Source organism: Pteronotus mesoamericanus, unplaced genomic scaffold, assembly GCF_021234165.1.
Source record: "Pteronotus mesoamericanus isolate MK-2021 breed Mesoamerican mustached bat unplaced genomic scaffold, CSHL_Meso_final contig_27, whole genome shotgun sequence".
NCBI classification, from domain to species: domain Eukaryota; kingdom Metazoa; phylum Chordata; class Mammalia; order Chiroptera; family Mormoopidae; genus Pteronotus; species Pteronotus mesoamericanus.
In genome coordinates, this window is record NW_026555115.1 from 17717291 (window position 1) to 17742238 (window position 24948).

General features: G+C 42.2%; 1 protein-coding gene and 1 non-coding gene across 10 annotated transcripts in view; one reads left to right on the forward strand and one right to left on the reverse strand.

Moving 5' to 3' along the window:
* SAP130 (Sin3A associated protein 130) overlaps positions 1-24948 on the reverse strand; it is a 103005-nt gene that overhangs the window by 60609 nt on the left and 17448 nt on the right. For 7 of the 9 annotated variants that reach the window (XM_054575067.1, XM_054575070.1, XM_054575066.1 and 4 more), the window contains exons 4-7: positions 24234-24392; positions 22140-22251; positions 20846-20970; positions 19073-19197 (exon numbers count right to left, since the gene is read on the reverse strand). In XM_054575067.1, coding sequence (XP_054431042.1) covers positions 19073-19197; positions 20846-20970; positions 22140-22251; positions 24234-24392 — 521 coding nt within the window. Of the gene's footprint in view, positions 1-19072; positions 19198-20845; positions 20971-22139; positions 22252-24233; positions 24393-24610; positions 24634-24948 lie in introns of those variants that run through there. The other 2 variants (XM_054575071.1, XM_054575068.1) reach the window with 2 other exon arrangements.
* Positions 10905-11010, forward strand: LOC129071870 (U6 spliceosomal RNA). Its single transcript, XR_008529296.1, has one exon. It is a non-coding gene; the product is annotated as a U6 spliceosomal RNA (small nuclear RNA).

The window sequence follows — 24948 nt, forward strand, 5'->3', positions numbered from 1 at the left end:
ACATGATGTATAACCTGTCTCCAGACACAACGCAGGCACCAAGGCCACTTACTACCTTGTATTAGATCATAGAGTTGTATTTTTCTCCACGAGGTCCGCTATGGAACCAGTGAAGTAAATGGCCCACTGAGCTTCTCTTCTGAAACTGCCGTAAGCCTCATTTTAAAAGCCATCAATATGTACCATGAACTGAATAAATTAAGCCTAGGTCATTCTAAGCATCCTCCATATCAATCAATGCTCTACAATAATCTCAAGTAAGCATTATTGTAATGAACACACTTCACTCTCTGATCAGACCTGAAAATACACACCAAGGTTCTCACTGTTAGGAGGAAAGATTACAGACATCCTTGATTGACAGGAGGTTAACCCATGGCCCTTAAAGTAGTGTCCCCCCTCCCCCAAAGTTTTATACCATTTCTTACCAAATGATAAAAAGTTAATTATGATTGTCTAATGACTGAAAAGGATATCTGTGCAGACAGCGTGTTAAATTAACTGGCAGCAAGCTACGGAAACTCAAAAAGATTAAGAACTCTTGACAGTACAACAAAATTGGCATCTCAAGTCAGGGATGAGAAATGACTAATAGATAATGATGGGAAGATTATGTAGCTATCCAGAAAAAAAAAAAAACTGGATCCATATCTCACAAAATATACCAGGATAAATATAAAAAAAATGGTCAAAGATTTAACAGAAAATGTTAAAGTACACGGAAAAAGAGAATTCTTTTATAATCTTCGAGTAGGCAAGAGCTTTCTAATGATTAAAAGATTTAAAAATCCACGAGCTATAAAAGATTAATAAATCTGATTTTGTAAACAAATAAGCAAACCTCCTACATAGCAAATCATACAAAGTATAATATTCTGAATATACTAAGAACTCCTAGATATCAATAACAGTCCAATAAAAAATAGGCAAAAAATACAAATAGTTTGCTAAAAAGAAATCACAAATGGTCCTTTAAGAAAGAAAAGCTACTCATTCTCACTCACATGAAGAGAAAATCAATCTAAAATACTCTTGAGATACCATTCACCTATAACCCTGGCAAAAATCAACCACCCCTGCAACTGACATCATTCTCTGCTACTTGTGCTATATGGAAACAGGCACTTTTAAACATTACGGAGGAAGCATAAATTGGTACAAACCTCAGTGAAGGCAATTACCAGTAGATACTGTCTGATCACTTTTGAGAATTCATGCTATAGATATTCTTGCACACATGCATAATGACCTACATACATGTGTAAGAATATTCACTGCAATATTATTCATGATAGTAAAGTACTGGAAAGAATTGCAAATTGTTTTATACAATAGACCACTATTATTGCAACTAAAAGAAAAATAAAATTATGTACTAAAATGAAAAGCTTTAGGTATATGCTGTTAAATGAAAGAATAATTAAACAGGAATATAGAAATTAAACAATCTTTTGTGTAAAAAGATAAAACTAAGAACTGCATTTGAATTTGACTGTATTTAAGATACACTGGAAGGATACCTAAAAAAACTATTACCATTTGGACTTTCAGCCAAGATGGCAGTGTAGACAGATATGGCTCCCCTCTTCACACAGCCACATCAAAATTACAACTGAAGTATGGAACAACCATATAGGGAAAATGGAGTCAGTCAGGCTCCCTCACCTGGATGTCCAGACAACTGTGGCTTGGCAGTGTTCATGTGGCCTTGTCTAGGGGCCACATGCTTAGAATGAACCTCTGTTATATAATCTGAGGGTCAATGTTGGCACCCTGCCAGCTTTGTGTACACTTATATATAAGGAGGTTGGGACTTCCTGCGATGTGACTTGGGGCTTGTGTCACGCATGGATCTCCCCACCCCAGAATAAAGGCATGTCAGACATTCTGACAGCTCCATGATTTCTTCCATTGCCTGAATCCCATATGAACCTGCTTGGCCTCCAATGCTTCCAAGACAATTGGCACAGTCAGCAGGATTCACTGCGGTACGATATGGAGCCATCGGGACCCTTGGAGGGGGGATTAGAGGGGTGGTCTCCTACCAGTATGTGGTATTTGGTGGCAGGGCTCCTAGCAGCCTAGGCTCCCCCCACAAGACTGGTCCAATGTTAGTGGTGCACCCAACATGGTAGAGAAGGCCATTTGGGTGGTAGAGGAGACCCTGGAGAAACCGAGTGCCTGAGCGGCCGTGGGCTCGGTGTTTCTTACAGCTTTGCAAGCTGTGACGAAGACTGCACTTTGATACAGGGAAGTTACAAGAGCTCCAAGAGGGAAGCCTGGGCCCGTGCCCTGGAGGAAGGCAGAACAGCGGAGTTGGGGAGGTTCCTCTCCCTAATCATAGTGGACAATTTAGAGAAACAGAAGGGAAATCACCACTTCGGTTCCTCCTTCCCCTCTCTTGCCCTGCAGAGACCTGAACAATGCTTCCGAGAGTGACTGGGCCGGAGGGCTGCAGCCCAGTTTGGGTGCTCTGGCTGCAGTGGTGCCTTCGCCTGGAAAGCTCTGCTCCAGGCACGCTGATGGGCGGAGGCGGCAAATTGAGCCACAGAGGCAGCAGGGCAGCCTGAGAAGATGCAGCAGTGGTGCCAGTGGTTGGCACCTGCCCGGGGGATACAAGTTGGGCAGATGCAGATGTGCTGGACACTTCACGAATTGATCACCGTTTCCTGTGGCCCCAGAAGGCGGTGAGGATGAAACCTGGGGGTGTGCTCTGGGAGGCCCGTCAAGTACGTCTGGAAGATCATATGGCTGTGCCAGCCTCCCAAGAAGGAGGAGACATCCATTAACAATCTGAACAAAGAAGGCTGAGGGACCCATCTATGGGGGACTAGGAGGGACCAGAGACCATATGAGGAACTGGCTATCCACTGGTCCCCTAAAATGTACAGCGGGCCTGGCTTCTGTTCACAGGCTGCCAGGGCCTGAAAGCACTGGCAGAAGAGGCAGTGTAGCTGCGGGAGAAGCCAGAGCCTGTGGCATGCATGGGTCTCCAGGCACCAGTGCTGCGCAAGTATGAGCTCCTGGTGTCCACACACTGGCATCCGGTGCAGGCCTGGATCAACTTCTTGTGGGGGCATCCTGAGCATCCCCTCATTCAGTTCCCATCCCCCCATTCAGTTCCCATCCCCCATGACAGGTAAAGTGGTACGGGTTGCCTGGGGCACATCAGATTACAGCAACTATAGGTGAATTGGAAAAGGTGGGGATAAGTAGGGCCGCTCACAGTTTCTTCAACTCCCCTGTGTGGCTCATGGTTGTAAATGAAGCACCGCCCCTATCTGCAGATAGTTGGGCAGTGAACCGGGGGCTAACATTATGGATTTATACATGGCATGCAAATAAATGGATGGCTATGCACAGGCCATTATGGGGAAATGCCTTATAGCAACACATATGGAAATTAGGCCACCAAAAACAAATCACTGTATAGCATGTGACTGGGCATGCACCTCTTCCACGCCCCCCCACCCCGACTCCCACACCCCAGGAATAATGACGCTTATGCAGCAGTCAAGGAGCAATGGCTGGAAATGGTGACTGCATGCCCATCAGGAATAGAAGTCGCCTAGTGGCTATACTGTCACCTGTTACATGCTGGGCACAAGACCATGTTACCTGTCACTTTAGCGGAGGTACAGGAAGTTTGTGAGACCTGTGTTGTCTGCTTACAAGATGATCCCTGGAAGCCTGTGGGAACTACTGGGCGGTGGTGCAGGAATGAGTATGGCTGACCCAGTGTCAAGTTGACATAATCAGACCCCTACCTAGTTCAGAGGGATATAGGCATGCAATCATGTGTGTGGACATGGCCACAGGACTGCTGGCTGCATACCCTGCACGCCATCCAGATCAGAAAGTGGTGACTGTTGCGCTGGAATGCTTATGTGCTGCCTATGGGAGACTCTTGATCAAAGTGATCAGGAAATGTGTTTTATAGAAGCACTGGTGCAATAATTGGCCTGAGACATGCAGATGGACTGACATTCCATGTGGTCTATCACCCCCAAGCTCCTGGGATGACTGAATGGTACAATGGTCTCATAAAGAAGGGCCTGTAAGCCACAGCTGCCACCCCTACGGTGGGGTCTGGGCTAAACGCTTGTGGACTGTCTTCCAGACTCTAAACGAAGTAAGTAGGAGGTGGGGTCCAGCTCTGGTGGAAGCGTTACTTCACCAGACTGCAGCTCCAATTCAGCTACAAATACAGACTAAGGAAGCTCTGCTGAAACCAGGCATGGGAAAACAAGGAAATATTCTCTTGCCTGCACCAGAGGGCTTGGAGCGAGGGCAAACAGCCACCTGGACGTGCCCTTGGGAAGTAAAAGCCTCCCACACATGCTGGGCAACGCTTGCTGCCCCTTGGGGACAAAGAGTGGAGAAAAACTTACAAATAGTGCCCTGGATGATTGGGATATGGCCCCCAATTTTGCAGGTAACATACCCAGGGCCAGCTGACCATGAAATGCTCCTCTGAGGCACCTTTGCGATATCCTTATGGCCCATTATCAGTTCTCCACTCTTGTTGCAAGTAGATGATGAATCCCCAGTTGAGGCGTGAAAGGTATGGTTTTTGTGCCTAGGAAGGCCCCCCTCTGCCAGACATTATTTTACTGGCTGACCAGACACTTGCTTATATCTTGCCTAAGGGTCATGATTTGCCTTTGTTAGTTCCAATTACTGCTTTGTCTTTTCATCCCTAGGGTGCAAAGTAACACCTTAGTGGACTGGGTAGACACTTATGCCTCAGTGGTTAACCAAACAGCATGCTGCATCTGCACTGAAATCCCCCTTAGCACAGCTGCCAGCCTCCCATGGCACATCTCTGCACCTCTCCAGCTTCTGTCTCAAATTGGACTTGGTTACAGCACCAGTGGAACAGTGAACACCCATGTGGAATGCAACTGGGACCAACATCTGCACTGGGGCAGAGAGAAGTATGATCGGCCCCAGCTGGTAGTCAGCTACTCCATATGGGATGACTTGGGGGTAGCTTATGGGTGAGACCGTGGAGCTGGGTGGACCAGCTCCCCTTTGTATTGAGAACCCTGAAGAACAAGCCCGAGTGGGCTGGACTCCAACAGGTCTGTGTCAGAAGCATCCTTTTAAGCATTACTGGGAGGCGTGGGATAACTCATGGGCTGTAGTTCCCACTGGGGCCCTCTAGGTGTGTGGCTCACATGGCTGGCCTTACTTGCCAGGAAACTGGACTGGTCATTATACCTGGGAATGGCCCTATCTGCTTGCCCGAGTTCAGAAAACTCTTATGAACTGGCCAGTCAACTGGGAAGTGTTTAAGGCATGACACTAGGTATGTAAAGCATACCCCCCTGGTGGTATTACCCATTAGCCATTTTTTCTCCTCAAGCTGCTTCCACAGCCACTGAGGCTGAGATGACTGCTTAGCTTTGCATGCTGCTCCTGCATTGAATGCCACACACGATTCCTGAAGCCTCTTATGAGGAAATGTATCAATTGAGAAAAGTTGCCATACAAAACTGCATGGCCTTAGACATGCTCACTGCATTACAAGGAGGGGTATGTGCCCTAGTTGGGGCCAAATGCTATGTGTACATTCCAGATGTCCATCACAATGTTAGCCAAGCTCTCTGGGCATTAGCTTCTGAGACCTGTGCTATCGAACGCCTAATAGGTGACCCCCTGCAGGAATGGTGGGCATCCTTAACTACTGAATGGTGGTGCGTCCTTGCTGTCTTGGGCGGCAGCACTTGTGTTTTGGTTGTGCGCTGTTGCAGTTTATACTGCTGTTGTGGCATTTGGGTGCAGGGCTCTGCCCTCCTCACCAAGGAACCCTTGCATAGATTGCACGGTAAGGAACCCTGAAGGGGTGGAATGTAAGGATAATGGAGTCAGGCTCCCTCACCTGGCTGTCCAGGGAAACATAATGCAGTAGTGTTCATATAACCTTGAATAAAGGGCCCAGATGTGCAGAATGAAGCTCTGTTATATAAACAGAAGGTCAGTGTTGGCACCCTGCTGGCTATGGGTGCACTTAGTATGAGGGAGTTGGGACTTTCCGCGGCATGACTTGTGGCGTGCATGGATCATGCCACGCCAGAGTAAAGTCATATCAGACATTCCAGCTCTGTGAATTTTCTCCTGTCTGCCCAAATCCTGTGTGAACCTGCCTGACCTTAAATACGTGCAGGACATATCATCACTCAGGAAAGTCAGAAAGAAATCAGGCTGAATGAAGTCTGACAACCACAGAATTAAAGAAACCACATCCAACCAGACAGGTAGGAGGGGTGCAGACATGGAAGGGGCTGGTCTCCCACCCATGTGTGGTGGATAAACATTCTGGAGGGAAATCTCAGGAATGGGGCATCCCAGCCCCATACCAGGCCTCCCAGCTCCATACCAGGCCCCCCAGCCCAGGTTTCCAATGCCAGGAAGATAAGCAGATACAACTTCTGGCTACAAAAACCAGTGGGGATTTAATCAGTAGAAGAAACTGCTGGAACCCCAAGTAGTTCCTCTTAAAGAACCCACACACAGGCTCACCTACTCAGACTCACTCCCTCTGAGCTCCAGAACCAGAGTTGTGCCTTGAAAGGCATAAGTGACATACAGGGTGGAACTGAGGTGCCTGCCATCAAGGTGAGCAGAGGCCATTATCCCTTTTCTAAACCCTGATGGTTGTCAGATGGGAGGGGTGTGTGGGGGAATGAGTGAAGAAGTGAGTAGATTAAGAAGTACAAATAGGTGGTTACAGAATAGCCATTGGGGATACAAAGTACAGTATAGGAAGGGTTTAGAAGTACAGTAGAGAGACAGCAAGCTGGTGCCATATCTCAAACTCCATTAACCCGGGTAATACCATTTGACCCACCTTGGAGATCCCCAGAGACTCTTCCCCACCCAACTTAAGGGTCCACCCAAGCTGCTTTTCCATATGAACAGCTGGTGTTGGCTCATGCTTTGCAACTTCGTAAGTACTATCAAACAAGCAACAGCTGGCTTCAGTGAGCCCCAGGACCTGCACTAGCAGCAGCCAGCCTAGATTCATTGCTTCGCTTCACCTAGGAATGTCCAAGCCCAAAAGAAGTAAACAGCCATTTACAGCTCAGGGAGGGTGGCCCCAGGCAAAACACAGGTGGGGGCTGACCTTGGCCAGTGCCACCCAGTGAATAGCTACAGACCACACAGGAGCACCACCACCCTGCCCCCCCCCGCCCCCCGCACAGATTATGCCCCCAGAGGACAGAGGTTGATGCTAAGCGGACATAGCCCAACCTAGAGCTGACTGGCTGGGGTAAATATCTCCCATTGATCTGCCAAGAGCAATCAAGGCTCAACTACAAGAGGAGGGTATACTCAGCTCACATAAAAGGCACACCTTCGATCTTGGAAAGAAAGAGCGAGCCACTACCTTTCACAACAGCATGGATGGAACTGGAGAGCATTATGTTAAGCAAAGTAAGCCAGGGGGTGAAAGACAAATACCATATGATCTCACCTATAAGTAGAACCTAATCAACAAAGCAAACAAGCAAGAAAAATATAACCAGCAACATTGAAGGAAAAAACAAACTGACAGTAACTAGTTGGGAGTCAGGAGGGGTGAATCAGGGAAAAGAAGAGCATGGGTCAAGTCAAGGAACATGTATAAAGGACCCATGGACAAAGCCAAAGTTGGGAAGGACTGAGGGTGGGGGGTGGGAGGTGGAGGTGGGTGGGGCACGGGAAAGTGGTAGCAGGAAAATGGAGACAACTGTATTTGAACAATAAAAAAAAATAATTTATCAAAAAAATAAACAAAAAAAGCAGAACTTGAGAAACAATGCTAAACAGTAGGTAGGGGCAAGAGAAAATTGTGAGGAAAAGTACGCAGGAAGGGGAAAAAACAGTTTCAAAGGGATTAGATAAGCAAGTCATGGAAAAAGAGCCAACAAATACATAATAGGATGTCCCCCAAACAAAATAAACTTATAAAAATACAATTCAAGCAAACTTTTTATAAATATAGTTTTATAAATATAGTATAAATATATGCTGCACATTAAAAAGGCACACCATGTTACAAAATGTTAGATATTGGTCACTACAATACACATTCTAGTAAAGCTGCTGAAATTCAATGATAAAGAATCTTAAGCCACCAGGCAAAAATAATAAGTTCCTTCTAAGTGGTTTAAAAAAAAAAAAAAATAAGGGTGACCTCAGACTTCTATACAGCATTATCTAGCTCTAGGAGTCAGAGAAAAGAATACCTGCAAAGTATTCAAGGAAAGAATACAGAAACCAAATTTTTTTTCAGCCAAACTACTGTTTAAGTATAGGATATCTGGGAAACAGTTTTAAGCAGGTGAAAATGGAAAATATTAGTCCTATAAGCCCCTCCGGAAGAAAGTAATAGAGAATTTCATTCCACCAAGTAATGAGGGGAAAAAAAAAATCAAAGAACTGGCAGATATAACTGAATCTATTTAACAGAGACTTCTACTTAAATATCTTAAAAAATGTTTTTGGAACTTTTCTTCTTTTTCTGTCTTGAATCAATTTAATTATCATTGGTTCATCTGGTCTTCGGGAGTTTAGTAGAATTCAATAAAATATTCTGGGTGTGGTGGTTTTCTGAGAGACAGTACTTTGGAATTTTTTTCTATTGACCATTTTTTATACAAAAAACAGTCTGTTTAAATGTTCTAACGCCAGAATTCAAAGGGATAGTAGGAATTTATCACAGGTACATAAGTAGAAAGATCGTTTGATCATTAGGGCTTTTGTTTAATTCACTAGTGTATTTCTAGTGTCTAGAGCATTGACTGGCACATAGGTACACAATATGTATTTGCTGTGTGAGTGAATGCTGAAACTGTATCTGACAAAATTCAATGTGCATTTTAATTAAAAGCTCAATATACTGGAAAAGACACTCCAAAAACATGGTTAAAAAACCAATCTAACCCTAGTTTTTATTGTATACTCACTTATACCTTTTGCATTTCATCATACCATCTGAATGTATTAACTTTTTAATGACCATTTAAAGTTGAAATGACAACACACTGTCTATTTTATGTTTGGCAGCTATGTCTCCTTATACATCAGACAATATATTCAATTTCCAAAAAGTAAAGTGTCCTTATTTTATTAGAGAGGAAACTAAGAATCAGGGAAATTGAGAAACTTGCCTAATGTCACACAGCTAGTAAATGATAGGCCTAATGGTTAAAGGTTAAGTCCTAGGCACTATTTGCAATTAAATGTTATTTTCTTGAGTTTGGTTTTAGTCCCTTTTTCCATGCTATTTACCTTCCCTGGACTCAGATACCTCACAGATTTAATGGTAGGCCATATGCCAATGACTTCCAAACCCATCATCTCTTCAACCACCTGTTAACCACAGCCATTTGATAGTTACAGAGAAACTCAGTATCCGAAAACACCTGTCTAAAACCTGCTTGTTTTCTCTTGTGTCCTTTCAATGTACTTGGTCCAGTAAAGAAATCAAGGTGGCATCTCAAACTCCTCCCTCTTCTACTCTACCCTGCCTCCAACTGGTAATCATGTCTTATGGAGGGTCTCTGGTTTCTGACAGCTCTCTTCCCCATACCTGCTACCCCTTCTTTTGTTTAGTGAATCTCTTCTTGTTTCTAATGCCAAATGTTTTCCCTGGCATCCACATAACCACTGGCAGAATCAAGAAAGACCACCAGCACTTTGTGTTCTCCTGGCAAGACTCATTATCCCAGTGCATTCACCATCCACATTTTCACAGCCTCACAACCACTATATGGCTTCGGGATCATGGAGACAAATACCACCATGTCTTCATCCATAATAGTGTCCATGATAATCATCATCAGAGACCACCCCTCATCAACGAGGCTTTATCTCTATACAGCTTTGTTCCCATTTCAAACCCCAACCCTTCCACTGTACCTGCTGGATTTACAATTCATCAATCTTCTGTATCCTCAACCTACTTTTCTGACTATATCCTTACATTCATGCCCTAATGAACCTTGGTTCTCCTAAGAACACTGCTTCTCCTTGTGGGAGCCATTTTCTCCTTCATAAACCTCTTCTCCACCTATATTGTTTTCCTAAATTAGCTCCTCCAGAACAACTCCCTGGACTGGAGACTAGTGTATTAGCTATCTCAATATCTCTACTTGGGTGCTTGGAAGTCAACAAACCCTTAAAATATCCAGAATCAAAGTCTGGACTTGCTCCCACTGTTCTCCATCTCAAGTTAATGACACTCTACGTTCCTAGCTGCATATTCCAACTGGTACTGGTATATTCCTGACTCTCTTCTTCCTCCCAAAGTCCCCTCCCCCCATGCAATTCTTCCAAAAATCTCTTGACTATCTTCAAAATTCTATTCAGAAAGTAACCATGACTTTCCACCTCCAACAATCATCCTTCCTGGATTTTTGCCATGCCCTTCTAAACAATTTCTGTTTCCAACACTGCCCCTCCACAGCCTATTCTACCCAGCAACCAGGGTGATTCAACTAAAACTTCAGATCATGGCACTGCAGTGCTCAAACTCTGCCAAGGCTCCCACTGCACCCCAGCAAAGACAAATTCCTAAGTGTGGTCCATAAAGCCTAACGTGATCTGGGGACCCTGTAATCACCTAAAAAAATCTTCTGCTGCTCCTTTTTCGTGGGAAACATTATCCTGTCTCAGGGTGTTTGCATTTACTATTCTCACCGTGGAATGCTCTTATCCCAGATAACCATATGGTTCACTTAATCACATCTTCCAATTTTTGGCTCAAAGGTATTCTTATCAACATAGCCCTCCCTGATCACCTAATATAAAAAATGCAAGCCCCTGTACTGCCTACCCTGTAACTCCAAATCCCATTCACTCTACCTGATTGTTCTCCCAAAATGTTTTTCATCATTTAAAAAAGCATATATATAGTGCTTGCTTTGGCACCACATATACAAAATTGAAATGGTACAGAGAAGATTAGCATGGCCCCTGAGCAAGGATGACACGCAAATTTGTGAAACATTCCTTCTTTTTCTCACAAATAATGGGAAGACAAAGAAATATGCCCAACTCAAAGGGAAAGGAAGAATCCCCACGAAGAGAACTAAACGAAATAGAGGCAAGGAAACTATCAGATTTTGAGTCCCAAACAACGGTTCTTAGGAAACTCAATGAGCTCAGTGAGCTCAGAGAGAATTACAAAAAACTACAGGGAAACTATAAGGAACTTACTGCAAATTATATGAACATGAAAAAGGACAGAGAAACTATCAATGAGAGACAAGAGGAAAGGAAGAATACAATTTCTAAATGGAAGAACACAGGAGAAGGAATCAAAAGCAGGCTAGATGAAGCTGAGGACTGAATCAGCAAGCTGAGGGACAAGGTAGAAAAAAGCTACCAGAAAGAGCAAGAAAATGAAAACAAGACTCAAAAAGAAGGAAGAGGCATTTAGGGAAATGCAGGACAACCTGAAATGTAAAAATATCCGTATAATAGGGATACCAGGAGAAGAGGATGAGGAAGGGATAGAGAACCTCTTTGAAAAAGTAATGACGGAAAACTTCCCTAAATGGAGGACAGAAAAAGTCACCCAAGTCCAGGAAGCACGGACGGTCCCATTCAAGAGGAACCCAATGAGACCCACTCCAAGACACATCATCATTAAATTGGCAAATATCAAAGAAAAACAGAGAACCTTAAAGGTAGCATTGGAGAAAGAGACAGTAACATACAAGGGAGGCCTAGTATGACTACCAGTTGACTTCTCAACAGAAACACTACAAGCCAGAAGGGAATGGCAAGAAATATTCCAAGTCATGAAAAGCAAAGGCCTGCAACCAAGACTGCTCTACCCAGCAAGGCTCTCAATTAGAATGGAAGGCAAAGTAAGGAGTTTCCCAGACAAAAGAAGGCTGAAAGAATACACCTTCAACAAACCAGCACTGCAAAATATGCTAAAGGGAATGCTTTATAAAGAAAAGTTTCTATGAATACCCAGTTCCTGTCAGAGTTGCTGCCAATACTTGATATTACCAATATTTTTAATATTAATATGATTGTGATGATGTTATTTCAATTGTTCCTTTACTATTTGTTGAAACTAATCCTGTTTTTTTATATTTCTTGCCTATTTCTATTATCTAAAAAGAAAACAACTTTAAATGACTTTCTGGTAGTCTTATCCATTTATTGATGAAAGGTTTATAAAACTCTTTTCCCTAAAAAAAAAACAAAACTGGAAATTAAGATAGAGTGGAGTGAATGGTAGTAACGCTGACCTCCTCCTCCCAAGACCAAACTGGAATTGCTACTAAATAGTAGAGCAATCACCTGGAAAACAATGGAACTATAGTGGGAGAGAGGCCTTGGAGCCGCGGAAAGACAGTGGATTCGACTCTCACACATCCCAACCGGTGAGAAGTGCGGTGCAGGCTCGAGAGGGTGGGCTGGGTGCCCACGGGCACTAGCACCAGAGGGACATTGAAACGGCCAGGTAGCTCCCTCCTGAGAAGAACGGGGTCTGAATCATAAACAGGGACCCCTAAACTACAGCAAAACCAAGAAAATACAGACAAAACGCAACCCCTAAAAGCTTAGGGGCGCTCTCTGCCAGAGACAGGTGGCTGGGGATGAAAAGAGACATTTAAAGGGTCAACGCAAAAATTGCAGTGGCAGCTACCCTCCTTGACCTCTGGGTAGAGGCAGCAACAGGGTGGGCAGGTGCCAGGGAAAAGATTGGTGAAGAAAAGTTTGTGAAGAGAACTGACAATGGTTCTAAGGAAGCTCAATAAGCTCAGCCAGCTCAAAATTAACTATGAGAAACTGCAGAGAAACTATCAGGATCTTACCACAAACTATATCAACCTGGAAAAGGACATAGAAACTATCAAGAAGACACAAGAGGATAGGAAGAATACCATTTCTGAATTGAAGAACACAGGAGAAGGAATCCAAAGCAGGCTGGATGAAGCAGAGGACAGAATCAGTGAGATGGAGGATAAGGTAGAAAAAAGCTCCCAGAAAGAACAAGAAATGGAAAAAAGACTCAAAAAGAATGAAGAGGCATTTAGGGAAATGCAGCACAACCTGAAACGCAATAATATCTGTATAATAGGGATACCAGAAGGAGAAGAAGAGGAGCAAGGGATAGAGAACCTCCTCGAAAAAGTAATGATGGAAAATTTCCCTAATTTGCGGAGAGAAAGGCTCTCATGGATCCAGGAGGCACAGAGGACCCCACTCAAGAGGGACTCAAGGAGGTCCACTCCAAGACACATCGTCACTAAAATGGCAACTATCAAAGACAAAGAGAGAATCCTCAAGGCAGCAAGGGAGAAGGAGAAAGTAACATACAAGGGGGGCCCCCATACGCCTAGGAGCTGACTTCTCAACAGAAACACTACAAGCCAGAAGGGAATGGCAACAAATATGCCAAGTCATGAAAAGCAAGGGCCTACAGCCAAGGCTGCTCTACCCAGCAAGGCTCTCCATTAAAATAGAAGGGGAAATACGGAGTTTCCCAGACAAGAGAAGGCTAAAAGAATACATCTCTACCAAACCAGCACTCCAAGATATGCTAAGGGGACTGGTTTAAGCAGATGAAGGAAAAGAATGAGAGAGAGAGGAGCACAGGTACAAAGAGAAAAGATGAGTAAGATTCTATCAGTAATATCTCTCAATGTGAATGGACTAAATGCCCCAATCAAAAGACACAGGGTAGCTGAATGGATAAGAAAACATGACCCACACATATGCTGCCTACAACAGACCCACCTCAGAGCAAGACACCTACACAGATGGAAAGTAAAGGGATAGAAAAAAATATTCCAAGCAAATGGGCAAGAGAAAAAGGCCGGGGTTGCCATACTTGTATCAGACAAAGTAGATTTCAAAACAAAGGCCATAAAAAGAGACCCAGAGGGGCACTTTATAATACTTAAAGGAAGAATCTATCAAGAAGACATCAACGTTGTAAACTTATATGCTCCCAATAGAGGAGCCCCCAAGTTTTTAAGGAAATTGTTGGATGACTTCAAAAAAGATATGGACAGCAACACACTGATAGTAGGCGATTTCAACACGCCACTGTCAAAAATGGACAGATCTTCCAAACAAAACATCAACAAGGATATTGTGGAGCTGAATGACGCACTGAATCAAAGAGACTTAACTGACATAGATAGAACCTTACATCCCAAAGAAGCAAAATACACATTCTTTTCAAATGCTCATGGAAGTTTTTCAAAGATAGACCACATGATAGGACACAAAGCAAACCTCAGCAAATTCAGGAAAATTGGAATAATACCAAGCTTTTTCTCGGACCACAAGGGCTTGAAACTGGAAATCAACCTCAAAGAGAAACTTCAAAAACTCGCAAACTCATGGAGACTGAACAGTAGACTGTTAAACAATGAATGGGTCAATAATGAGATAAGAGAAGAAATCAAAAAATTTCTGGAAACAAATGAAAATGAACACACAACAGTCCAAAACCGATGGGACACAGCACAGGCGGTCCTCACGGAAGTTCATAGCAATACAGGCTTACCTAAAAAAGATAGAAACATTTCAAATAAAAGACCTAACACTACAACTTCAAGAGCTGGAGAAACAACAACGAATAAATCCCAGAGCAAGTAGAAGGAAGGAAATAGTCAAGATGAGAGCAGAACTGAATGACATAGAGACGAAAAAAACAATTCAGAGGATCAACCAATCCAGAAGCTGGTGCTTTGAAAAGATAAATAAAATCGACAAGCCTTTAAGCAGACTCATCAAGAAAAAAGGGGAGAGGACCCAAATTAATAATATCGGAAACGAAAGAGGAGAAATAACAACTGATACCACAGAAATACAAAGGATCGTCAGAAACTACTATGAACAATTATATGCCAAGAAATTTGAAAACCTTGATGAAGTGGACAAATTTCTAGAAAAAGTATAATCTTCCAACACTGAAGGAGGAAGAAACAGAAAGCTTGAACGGACTGATAACAGCTGGGGAAATTGAAGCAGTCATCAAGAAACTCCCAGCATACAAAACATTTAAGGAAGAGCTAACCCCTGTCCTTCTCAGACTATTCCAAAAAATCCAAGAGGAGGGAAGACACCCAGACTCCTTTTATGAGGCCAGCATCACCCTGATCCCCAAACCAGATAAAGACCCTACAAAGAAAGAAAACTACAGGCCAATTTCGCTGATGAACATAGATGCTAAAATCCTCAACAAAATATTGGCAAATTGCATCCAGCAATACATTAAAAAGATTATCCACCACGACAAGTGGGATTCATCCCAGGCATGCAGGGATGGTTCAATATACGCAAGTCAATAAACGTGATACATCACATAAATAAAAGACGAGACAAAAACCACATGATCATCTCGATAGATGCAGAAAAACATTCGATAAGGTACAGCACCCATTTATGATCAAAACACTCAGCAAAATGGGAATAAATGGGGCATTCCTCAACGTAATAAAGGCCATATATGAAAAACCTACAGCCAACATCATACTCAGCGGGCAAAGACTGAAAGCTTTCCCACTAAGATCGGGAACATGACAAGGACGTCCGCTTTTACCGCTTCTTTTCAACATCGTACTGGAAGTCCTAGCCACAGCGGTAAGACAAGAGAAAGAGATAAAAGGCATCCAAATAGGAAAGGAGGAAGTAAAGCTATCATTGTTTGCAGATGACATGATAGTGTACATAGAGAACCCTGTAGCCTCTACCAAAAAACCCCTCAACCTAATAAGTGAATTTGACAAAACAGCAGGATACAAAGTCAATATTCAGAAATCAAAGGCATTTTTGTACACCAGCAATGACATAGAAGAAGAAGAAATCAGAAAAAAAATACCATTCGATATAGCAAGAAGAAAAATAAAGTACCTAGGAATAAATTTAACCAAGGAGGTAAAAGACCTGAACGCAGAAAACTATACAACATTGAAGAAAGAAATTAAGGAAGACACTAATAAATGGAAGCATATATCGTGCTCATGGATTGGAAGAATTAGTATCATCAAAATGTCCATACTACCCAAAGCAATTTATAGATTCAACCCAATCCCTATTAAGATACCAATGACATATTTCACAGAAATAGAACAGACATTTCAAAAATTTACATGGACCCGTAAACGTCCCCCGAATCGCCTCAGCAATTTTGAGAAAGAACAACAAAGTACGAGGGATCACAATACCGGACATCAAACTCTACTACAAAGCCACAATACTCAAAACAATCTGGTACTGGCACAAGAACAGACCCATACACCAGTGGAACAGCATAGAAAGCCCAGAAATAAGCCCAGGTCTATATGGGCAACTAATAGTTGACAAAGGGGGCAGAAGCATAAAATGGAGCAATAATAGCCTCTTCAACAAATGGTGTTGGAGAAGAGCCTCTCCAACAAATGGTTTGCTGGACGGCTACACGCAAAAAATTGAAATTGGGTCATCAGCTGACATCGAACACAAAAGCAAACTCAAGATGGATAAAAGACTTAAATGTAAGTCGCAACACCATAAAAGTCCTAGAGGAGAACACTGGCAGGAAACTCTCAGATATCCCACGCAGCAATTTTTTTCACTGATATGTCTCCTAAAGCAAGGGACATAAAGGAAAAGAATAAACAAATTGGGACCTCATCAAAATAAGAAGCTTCTGCACGGCTAAAGAAAACATCATAACAAAAATGAAAAGGGAGCCAACGGTATGGGAAAATATATTCGCTAATGATACATCAGATAGAGGTTCGATCTCCAAGATATATAAAGAACTCACTCGACTCCACTCCAAGAAGACAAACGATCCAATCAAAAAATGGGCAAAGGACCTGGGCAGACGCTTTTCCAAGGAGGAGATACAGAGGGCCCAGAGGCATTTGAAAGGATGCTCAGCATCACTAGCCATCAGAGAAATGAAGATCAAAACCACCATGAGGTACCACCTCACACCGGTCAGAATGGCCATCATAAACAGATCCACAAACAACAGGTGCTGGCGAGGCTGTGGAGAAAAGGGAACCCTAGGACGCTGCTGGTGGGAATGCAGGCTGGTGCGGCCACTGTGGAAAGCAGTGTGGGATTTCCTCAAAAAGCCGAAAATGGAACTGCCTTTTGATCCAGTGATTCCCCTGCTGGGACTATACCCTAAGAATACCAAAACGCCAATACAAAAGAACCTATGCACCCCAATGTTCATAGCAGCACAACTGACAATAGTCAAGTGTTGGAAGCAACCTAAATGTCCACCAGTAGATGATTGGATCAAAAAATTATGGTACATATACACAATGGAATACTACGCAGCAGAAAGAAAAAAAGAACTACTAAACTTCGCGACAGCATGGATGGAACTGGAGAGCATTACGCTAAGCGAAATAAGCCAGGGGGCGAAAGACAAATACCATATGATCTCACTTATAAGCGGAACCTAACCAACAATACAAAGATGCAAGGAAAATAAGACCAGCAACACTGAAAGGAAAAGAAATCAACAGAGACGAGAGGGAAGGAGGGGGTGTGGCGGGGAAAAGAAAGGGAAGGGGAAAATCTAGGAACATATAGCAAGGACTCATGGACAAAACCAAAGGGGATTAGCTGAGGGAGGGAAGGAGGGAGGGGGCAAGGGCAAGTGGTAGGGGGTAGGCAGAGACAAATGTATTTGGAAGAAAAAAAAAAAAGAGAGAATAACATAGGAAATGAAGAAGCCAAAGAACTTATATATAAGACCCATGGACATGAACTAAGGGTCAGGGCGGGGTGGGGGATAGGCTGGGGGGAGGGGCTATGCAGTGTGGAAGGGAATAATGGGGAGAAAGAAAGTGGGAGAACTGCAATAGCATAATCAATAAAATTATATTTAACAACTACAAAAAAAACCTATTAACCATGTTTTAGATGTGTTGCAAATACTTTTCTATTCTATCCCTTGTCCTTTCACCTTTTATATGTATATTACTATAGTGTCTGGGTTTGAATATTTTCCTTCGGGTTATGAAAAATATTAGTTCTATTTTCTTTTAAAACTCCTTAGAGTCTACATATTGATTTTTAACTCACCTGAATATTTCTTGTATAATGTGTGAAATAGGGCTCTATATTGGTTTTATTTCAAGTAATAGTGGTCATGCATCTTATTTGTTGAATAAGCCTTATTTTACCCATTGATTTGAAATATCAACTTAATCATATTGTTAGACAGATATATACATTTGTCTCTAGAATGTTCATTATATTTCATTGATCTACTTGATTATTTCTGTGCTGGTGTCATGTTGCTTTAATTGCTGAGACTTTATAATGGTTTTAAATTTTTTAAAATATTTTACAATTTGACATTTAAAAAAATAAATAAAATCTGCATTTAAGAAAGAGAGAGAGAGAGGGAGAGAGAGAGAGAGAGAGAGAGATGGAACTTCTACCTTTTGTGACACCATGGACGGAACTGGAGAATATTAAGCTAAGTGAAATAAGCCAGTTGATGAAAGACAAATACCATATGATCTCACCTATAAGTGGACTCTATTCAACAAAATAAACTAATGGACAAAATAAACCACAGGCACAGAAACACGGAGCAGGCTCAAAGTGACCAGAGGGGATGGGGAAAGAGGACAATGGTGGAAAGAAGGGGAAGGGACTAGACAAAGAACATGTATGACTGACCCATGGACATGGATAACAGAGTGGGAATTGACTGTGGGAGTGGGGAATGAGGGTGAGGTGAGTGGAGGGGGGTAAAGGGGTAAAAATTGAGACAACTGTAATGGAGTAAACATGATTTATAAATTTAAAAAAAAAAGAATTACTTGAATACAAAAAAATAAAAAAACAACAAGTAAAAAAGTATATATACATATCTATTGTAGGTCTCCAGACCCTAAAAATAGAAACTCTGAGGCAGGATTATTTGTTTTATCCTCCCTATCGAGAACACCACATAGTGCATTTAAAAAAAATTTTAAAAAGCTCAGTAAGTATTTGTTCCATTAAATGAAGGAATAAAAGAAAGAAAGAAAAAAGGGACAGAAGGGAGGATGGCAGGATGACTCTATCATCAAGCCCCCAAACATACCTAAGTGTTGAGTCAGTGGCATGTGCTGCTGTTGTAGTGATGACTGGAGACTGAGCTCTGGTGGCTGAGACAGTTGCTACCACAGCAGGAGGGATGGTGTTAGAGGTGGTCACAGGTGGACGAGACTACCATGAGAAAAAATATTTCATTTTAAAACAAAAAGCAAAATATAGTAAAACGAACACTGAAAGGAAAATTTGAAACTTGGGTCTTAAGTATGTTACTATCCAAATGATAGTAAATTCTTGCCATTCTTATTAAGGAATTTTCTCTTCGGATAGGTTGTTATGAAAACAAGAGTAGTAACTGTTTTTTAAAAAAATCGAGTTTGGGGTAATAATACACAAGTCCCTTCTTTCCAAATATAACTGGACGCAAAATTGTATTCTTTTAGTTCAAACTGGGATCTACCCCTTGAGATCTAGAATTCCCACAGGTAGGTTGCTGGTCGTGGTGTAGATGTTTTACATCACCACACAATCAGTGCTTTACACAGAGGGCCTATACTCAGCCACTGGCACACCTGTTAACTCTCAGGCCATCTAAGTCAGCACAGTACAGGGAAACACATGCTAGTAGTATTCTTTGCTGACAGATGACTCAGGGTGCCCAGATATTTTTAGATGTTTTCACATGGAAATACTTCCCTTACCACTACATCTGTGTGTAAAATCTTCACCTGATAAATGAGTTCCACACTGGGCTTCACCTGCTTGTACACTGTCAATTCTTCTATTCATCTGAGTTCTTAGTAGTTCCTCTTTTCTGACCTTATTACATGTGTTAAATCTGCAAACTCTGCCCATTCTTGATCTCTTTCTTTCACCTTTCAACCTCTTACCTATTGTATGTACTGTTACAACTTGTCTCAAAATTGGACTGCTGCACTATCTTATTCACTAGTGAGGCTCCATGTCTTGGGGGAGGCCTAATCAGTTTCCAAATGTGTTGTGTTAGCAGGCAAGCTCTTCTGTTTTAATCTGAAAGCTCTAGCTTGGACATGTACCACCTAATGTGCTAATCGGTACTTTCCCTTAAAGTCAGCTGTTTCATACGTACATCTTGTCCTCAAAGGCAGCTGGATGGCAGCTATGCTCATCACTATACCACCAATGATGCACTCCCAAAGGTATTTGAATTTCCACCTCCTACGTGTAATTGAGGTAGGTTAATCTTTCACCGTTATTTCTCTGATCATACACTACTGCATTCAAAAAAATTATTAGCTCTCTGCAGTGTACAAAATCAAGTTTACACTCAGTATCTTAGAGTTTCGAATTTAGAGACACCACAATATCACTGAGTAATAACATTATACCTCAGTAGTGCTGAGGCCACAAATTTACCTGAGAAAAATGTTGAAAGGCATGGAATGTCTTCCTCAAAAGGTATACATATGTGCATAAAATATTTAGGAGGTTTATAAACCCCTATCCAAATCAGAACCCCTCAGTTCAAACTAGCCTTTACTAAACATTGTATATAATCATCACCATCTTCCTTGCCACTGTTCATAGTATTGCCCCCTTCACTACCTCTTTACTTCTCTGAATCCCCCTTACCACACTCATCCTAACAAAGAGCCTTCTTACCACCTGTTCTAAATTCCTAGAGTGGATCACATGACACTGTATACAATTCAACCTTCCCAACATCCTAGCAACTAGACTGAAATTCACTGAAGTCAGAAGACTCTCACAGTGTCTATCAGAATGAATGACTCAGAGTATGTACTTTGTCCTTACTGGCTGACTGCTCAGATGCTAGATGTACCTGGATTGGCTGGTGAATGATGTGCTGGACTGCTGGCTGAGCTGTAGCAGTATTTGGCAACTGGGAAGTAGGCCTCAAGACTGTGGTTACTTTAGAACTAGACATCACAGCAGCAGCAGCTGCACCTGGAAAAATAATTTTTTCGTAAGTACACTAAAAATTTACATAGTTCTCATTACATTCCCTGGAAAAATGATCAGAATTTCTAAAACTCAATGTCAGTATCCAGCGGAATTGCTTTATGTGTATCTACTAACTTCATCACACAGAAAATTAAGAACATGTACACTGCAGTGTTGAAATTTAGTAAGTTTATTAGTCTGTACTGCTTCTTCAAAAACATTCTTCAATAAAACTGGACGTTTCTTGTTTTTGCAACTGTAAGTATGTAGCAGTGAAGCACACAATGAACAGCCCAGTGTGGTGCCACTGCCCTGGTTCAGGCCAAGGCTCCAGCAGTTTAACCTCCAGACAGTGAGAGCTCATCTAAACCACCACTGCCTCTGTACCATCAGTGCAAATGTCAACACTGTGAAAAAGGCAAATGTCTCAGTATATTCAAGAAAATGGTTTTCATTTTACACAGACCCTTCCTGTCTGCCAATCTCACTGTGAGACCAAGTAAGCCTGGTTTTGTATATGTTAATCTAATTTTGTAAGCAATGATTTTTATACTCTCCACTAGAAGCTAACAAATTTTGACCAAGTAGTTGAGAAAACTCATTAAATTTAATACCTCACAACCTATTAGAACTAAGAATAAGTTCATCTTATTGCTATGTTTGTGAAAAAATTCTGAGTAGCTGTTATCACTTTAAACATATTCAGTATTAATATTTGCAACTTATTTTATTAAAAATGAAGACAGCTCGGGGGAGTATTAGGCGGTAGAGGGGTGAAGAGAAAAACAAAAAGAACTGATGGATACGGACAACAGTGTGATAATTGCAGGAGTGGAGTGAGGGAATATGTGGAGGTAAAGAGGGTATAGGGGAAATAAATGGTAATGGGAAAAAGTACAATAAAAAAAATTTCTTTTAGATGAAGACCATGTTTCAGCTATCATAGCCTTGAGGAGTTCCTCATTAAAAAGGAGAATTTTTAAACCACATTAGAAATTTGAATTGCTGTTCACACACATACACACCCGTGTACATGGCTAAAAATGTATACTGCTTATTTCTGCTGTCCTCAAACTTTAATAAGCTGATTCTGGATATACTGTGTGTAACCATTATCTTCTACCAAATGTATGTTACATCTCAAGAGTTTGAACAAAATGGGTAGTCTTTACCTCGAGGTAAATGAGAAGCTCCAATGTGAAGAGGAGGCCCAGGAGCACTGCTGCGGATAATAGACATCTGTACATTTGTGGTCATGATATGATGCAGGTTACTGGGATGGCCCTGCAACAAACAGGATGCAATGTTGTCTTATGTGCTTAGCTACTGGTGCTTAGACACTGCTTCTAGAAGTCAGCTGCCTCCAAATGTGGGTCAGGTTGTCCCTTTCAGGTAGTTGAGTAACCCAAGGGAAAGGACATTTAGCTTTCTTACACAGCATATTGCATGATGATCTGTGCCAGCAAGCATATGGTTAAGTGATTGTGAGGACGTATCAACTAGCTAGTTGCTAGATCCCTATAACAGATGACACAATTGACTGTACTTTCAGGCACTGTCATCTTCAGTATTAGTCTTTTACTTGTTTTGTATCTTGGCCAAAATCTTATTTTCTCCTATCCACACTATTTCCTTTGACGCCACTGCAGTCATCTATTCCTTCCCCCAGACCCTCGCCCAGGGATATATTTTTGTTTCTTAAGGGGAGAGAGAGACACACATTGATGTGAGAAGGAAACATTGATTGGTTGCCTCCTGTATCAGCCCCAAGCAGGAACCTAACCCATAACCTAGGAATGAACGCAGACTGCGAATCAAACCCACAACCTTTTGGTTTACAGGATGATGTTCCAAACAGAATTTAGGGCCCACCAGAATTTCTAGGGCCCCACCAGAATTTTGAACCTATAACCAAGCATAACTGGACTCTGAACTCAAGGATATGGACTTTCTTATCTAGATTTGTATTTCAAACACAAGGTAGTTCCTCACACACAGCAGATGCGCAATACCTACTGGCTAAATGACAAAGACCACTGTGTATATTGGTTTTACTCCCAGTTTCTATCCTTCTCTCTGAAATCTACTATCTTTCTTTTGCATGTATGAATGATATGAATGACTGTTTATTTAGCATATAATGGGTCAGGTCAAATTGCCAAAAGAAGGCAGGGAGCAGGGAGAAAACCCTGAAGTGAAGGTTAGAAGCATCCTGCCCCCCCTATGAAGGGAGGGGCTGCCAGAGAAGGGAGTTTATGCAGAACATGTGTTAACAGGAGACTTGCCCCCTTGCCTAACATGGAAGCCAGAAGAGAGACAAAGGTAAACAAAGCCAACACTGGCTCTCATTGGTTGGAAAGTTGGATACTCCCGCTGGCTTTTTGCACTCATGGGCTTCTGAGAGAGAACTTTTAGAGATTTTTATTTATTTATTTTTAGAGCAAAGGGAAGGGAGGGAGAGAAACATCAATGTGTGGTTGCCTCTCATACACCCACTACTGGGGACCTGGCCTGCAACCCAGGCACGGGCCCTGAATGGGAATCAAACCAGCAACCCCTTACTTTACAGTCCAGCACTCAATTTACTGAGCCACACCAGCCAGGGCTGAGAGATGACTTTTAAATGGAGCACGCCAGGAAGGAAAAAGTTAGTTGGTTCTTTTCCCTCCGCCAATGGGGGACTTGTCAATGGTAGCCAGTGGGCCTGCCAAAGGTGGCCAGTGTGGGCCTGTGAGCGGAGACCTGGAGGCACAGGCTCCAAAAGCTGTCTGGAGCTACAGTACCTGGAGACCAGCCAAGCCACCTATGTTTATGATACTTTTGGGTGGGAAAAGAGGCTCCTGGTGCAACCTGGAAGTGAGCTGGCAGAGACCTTGTTGATAAGAGTTAGTACTGTGAAAAGATTTTTGTTTTTGTGTTATTTCCAGCTCCTGAACCTATGTAAGTAGTTGTGATGACAAACATTTAAATAGCTACTTTGGATGTCATGCTCTGACTTCTTCTTTTCCCTTACTTTCACTACCCAGATATTTTAGGCAAAAACTTGCCATTACTTAAAATTATTTGATTGTTAAATAAAAGATTGCTTTCATTTCCACCAAACTCCGTCTTTGGAGATTTGTCTGGTAGGTGGTAAGTGGTAGGATCTCCCCACTGGATAGGCTGGGTAACAACAACTGTGCCTAATGTACTGCTGGCATTCAATAAATAACAACAAACACTCTGGCATCACAGTTTGAAAATCAGTAAATTAAGAGGAAAAAAACCTGTTGTCCACTGATTGTTGCCACAGGAATGGCTGAAGCTTGAGGGATGCTACTCTCCATGGTAACGGTAACCTGCCCTGGAACCTTGGGGGAAAGTGACAAGGTAGAAGGTGGAGCAGGAGCAATGGGACGGCTAGGCATGGTGGGCTTCGGAGGTGGCTGCAAATAGAAAACCACATGAAACATAGCAATAGCTTTTTACTAATGATGCATTTTATTCTAAAGTTAAAAGTACACAAACCAACCCTGGAGACTGCCAGGAGAGATGTCAGAAGCCTTATTTGTTTTATCTCTCATCATCATGTCTTTTCCACTGAAGTAGTAACATTTCCATTGTACAGATGAGGAAACATGCAAAACAAGTCCAAGTCACTTACTCAAAGGCACACAAACAGCAACTATAACTGGGAATAAAGCTCAGATCTGTATGGCTCACAGCCAACATTCTTCTATACAATGCTGCCTCTCCGAAGTTTGGGCAGAAGAAAGAAAAACTCCCAATAACTGAAATATAACCACAAATAATACACAAGGCAAAAGTCTAAGATACCCCAAATTAGCAAACTATTGAAACCCTAGAGAAGAGTACCACCCCAAGATAAAAACTGAGCTAGCAGGCTTATTACTCTAATAAGATCAATGTCAAATGGGTATTAGAAAAGACCAAGTGATGCCAAAAGCCCAGCAGCATAAGACTAGGCACCGCAGAACGGCA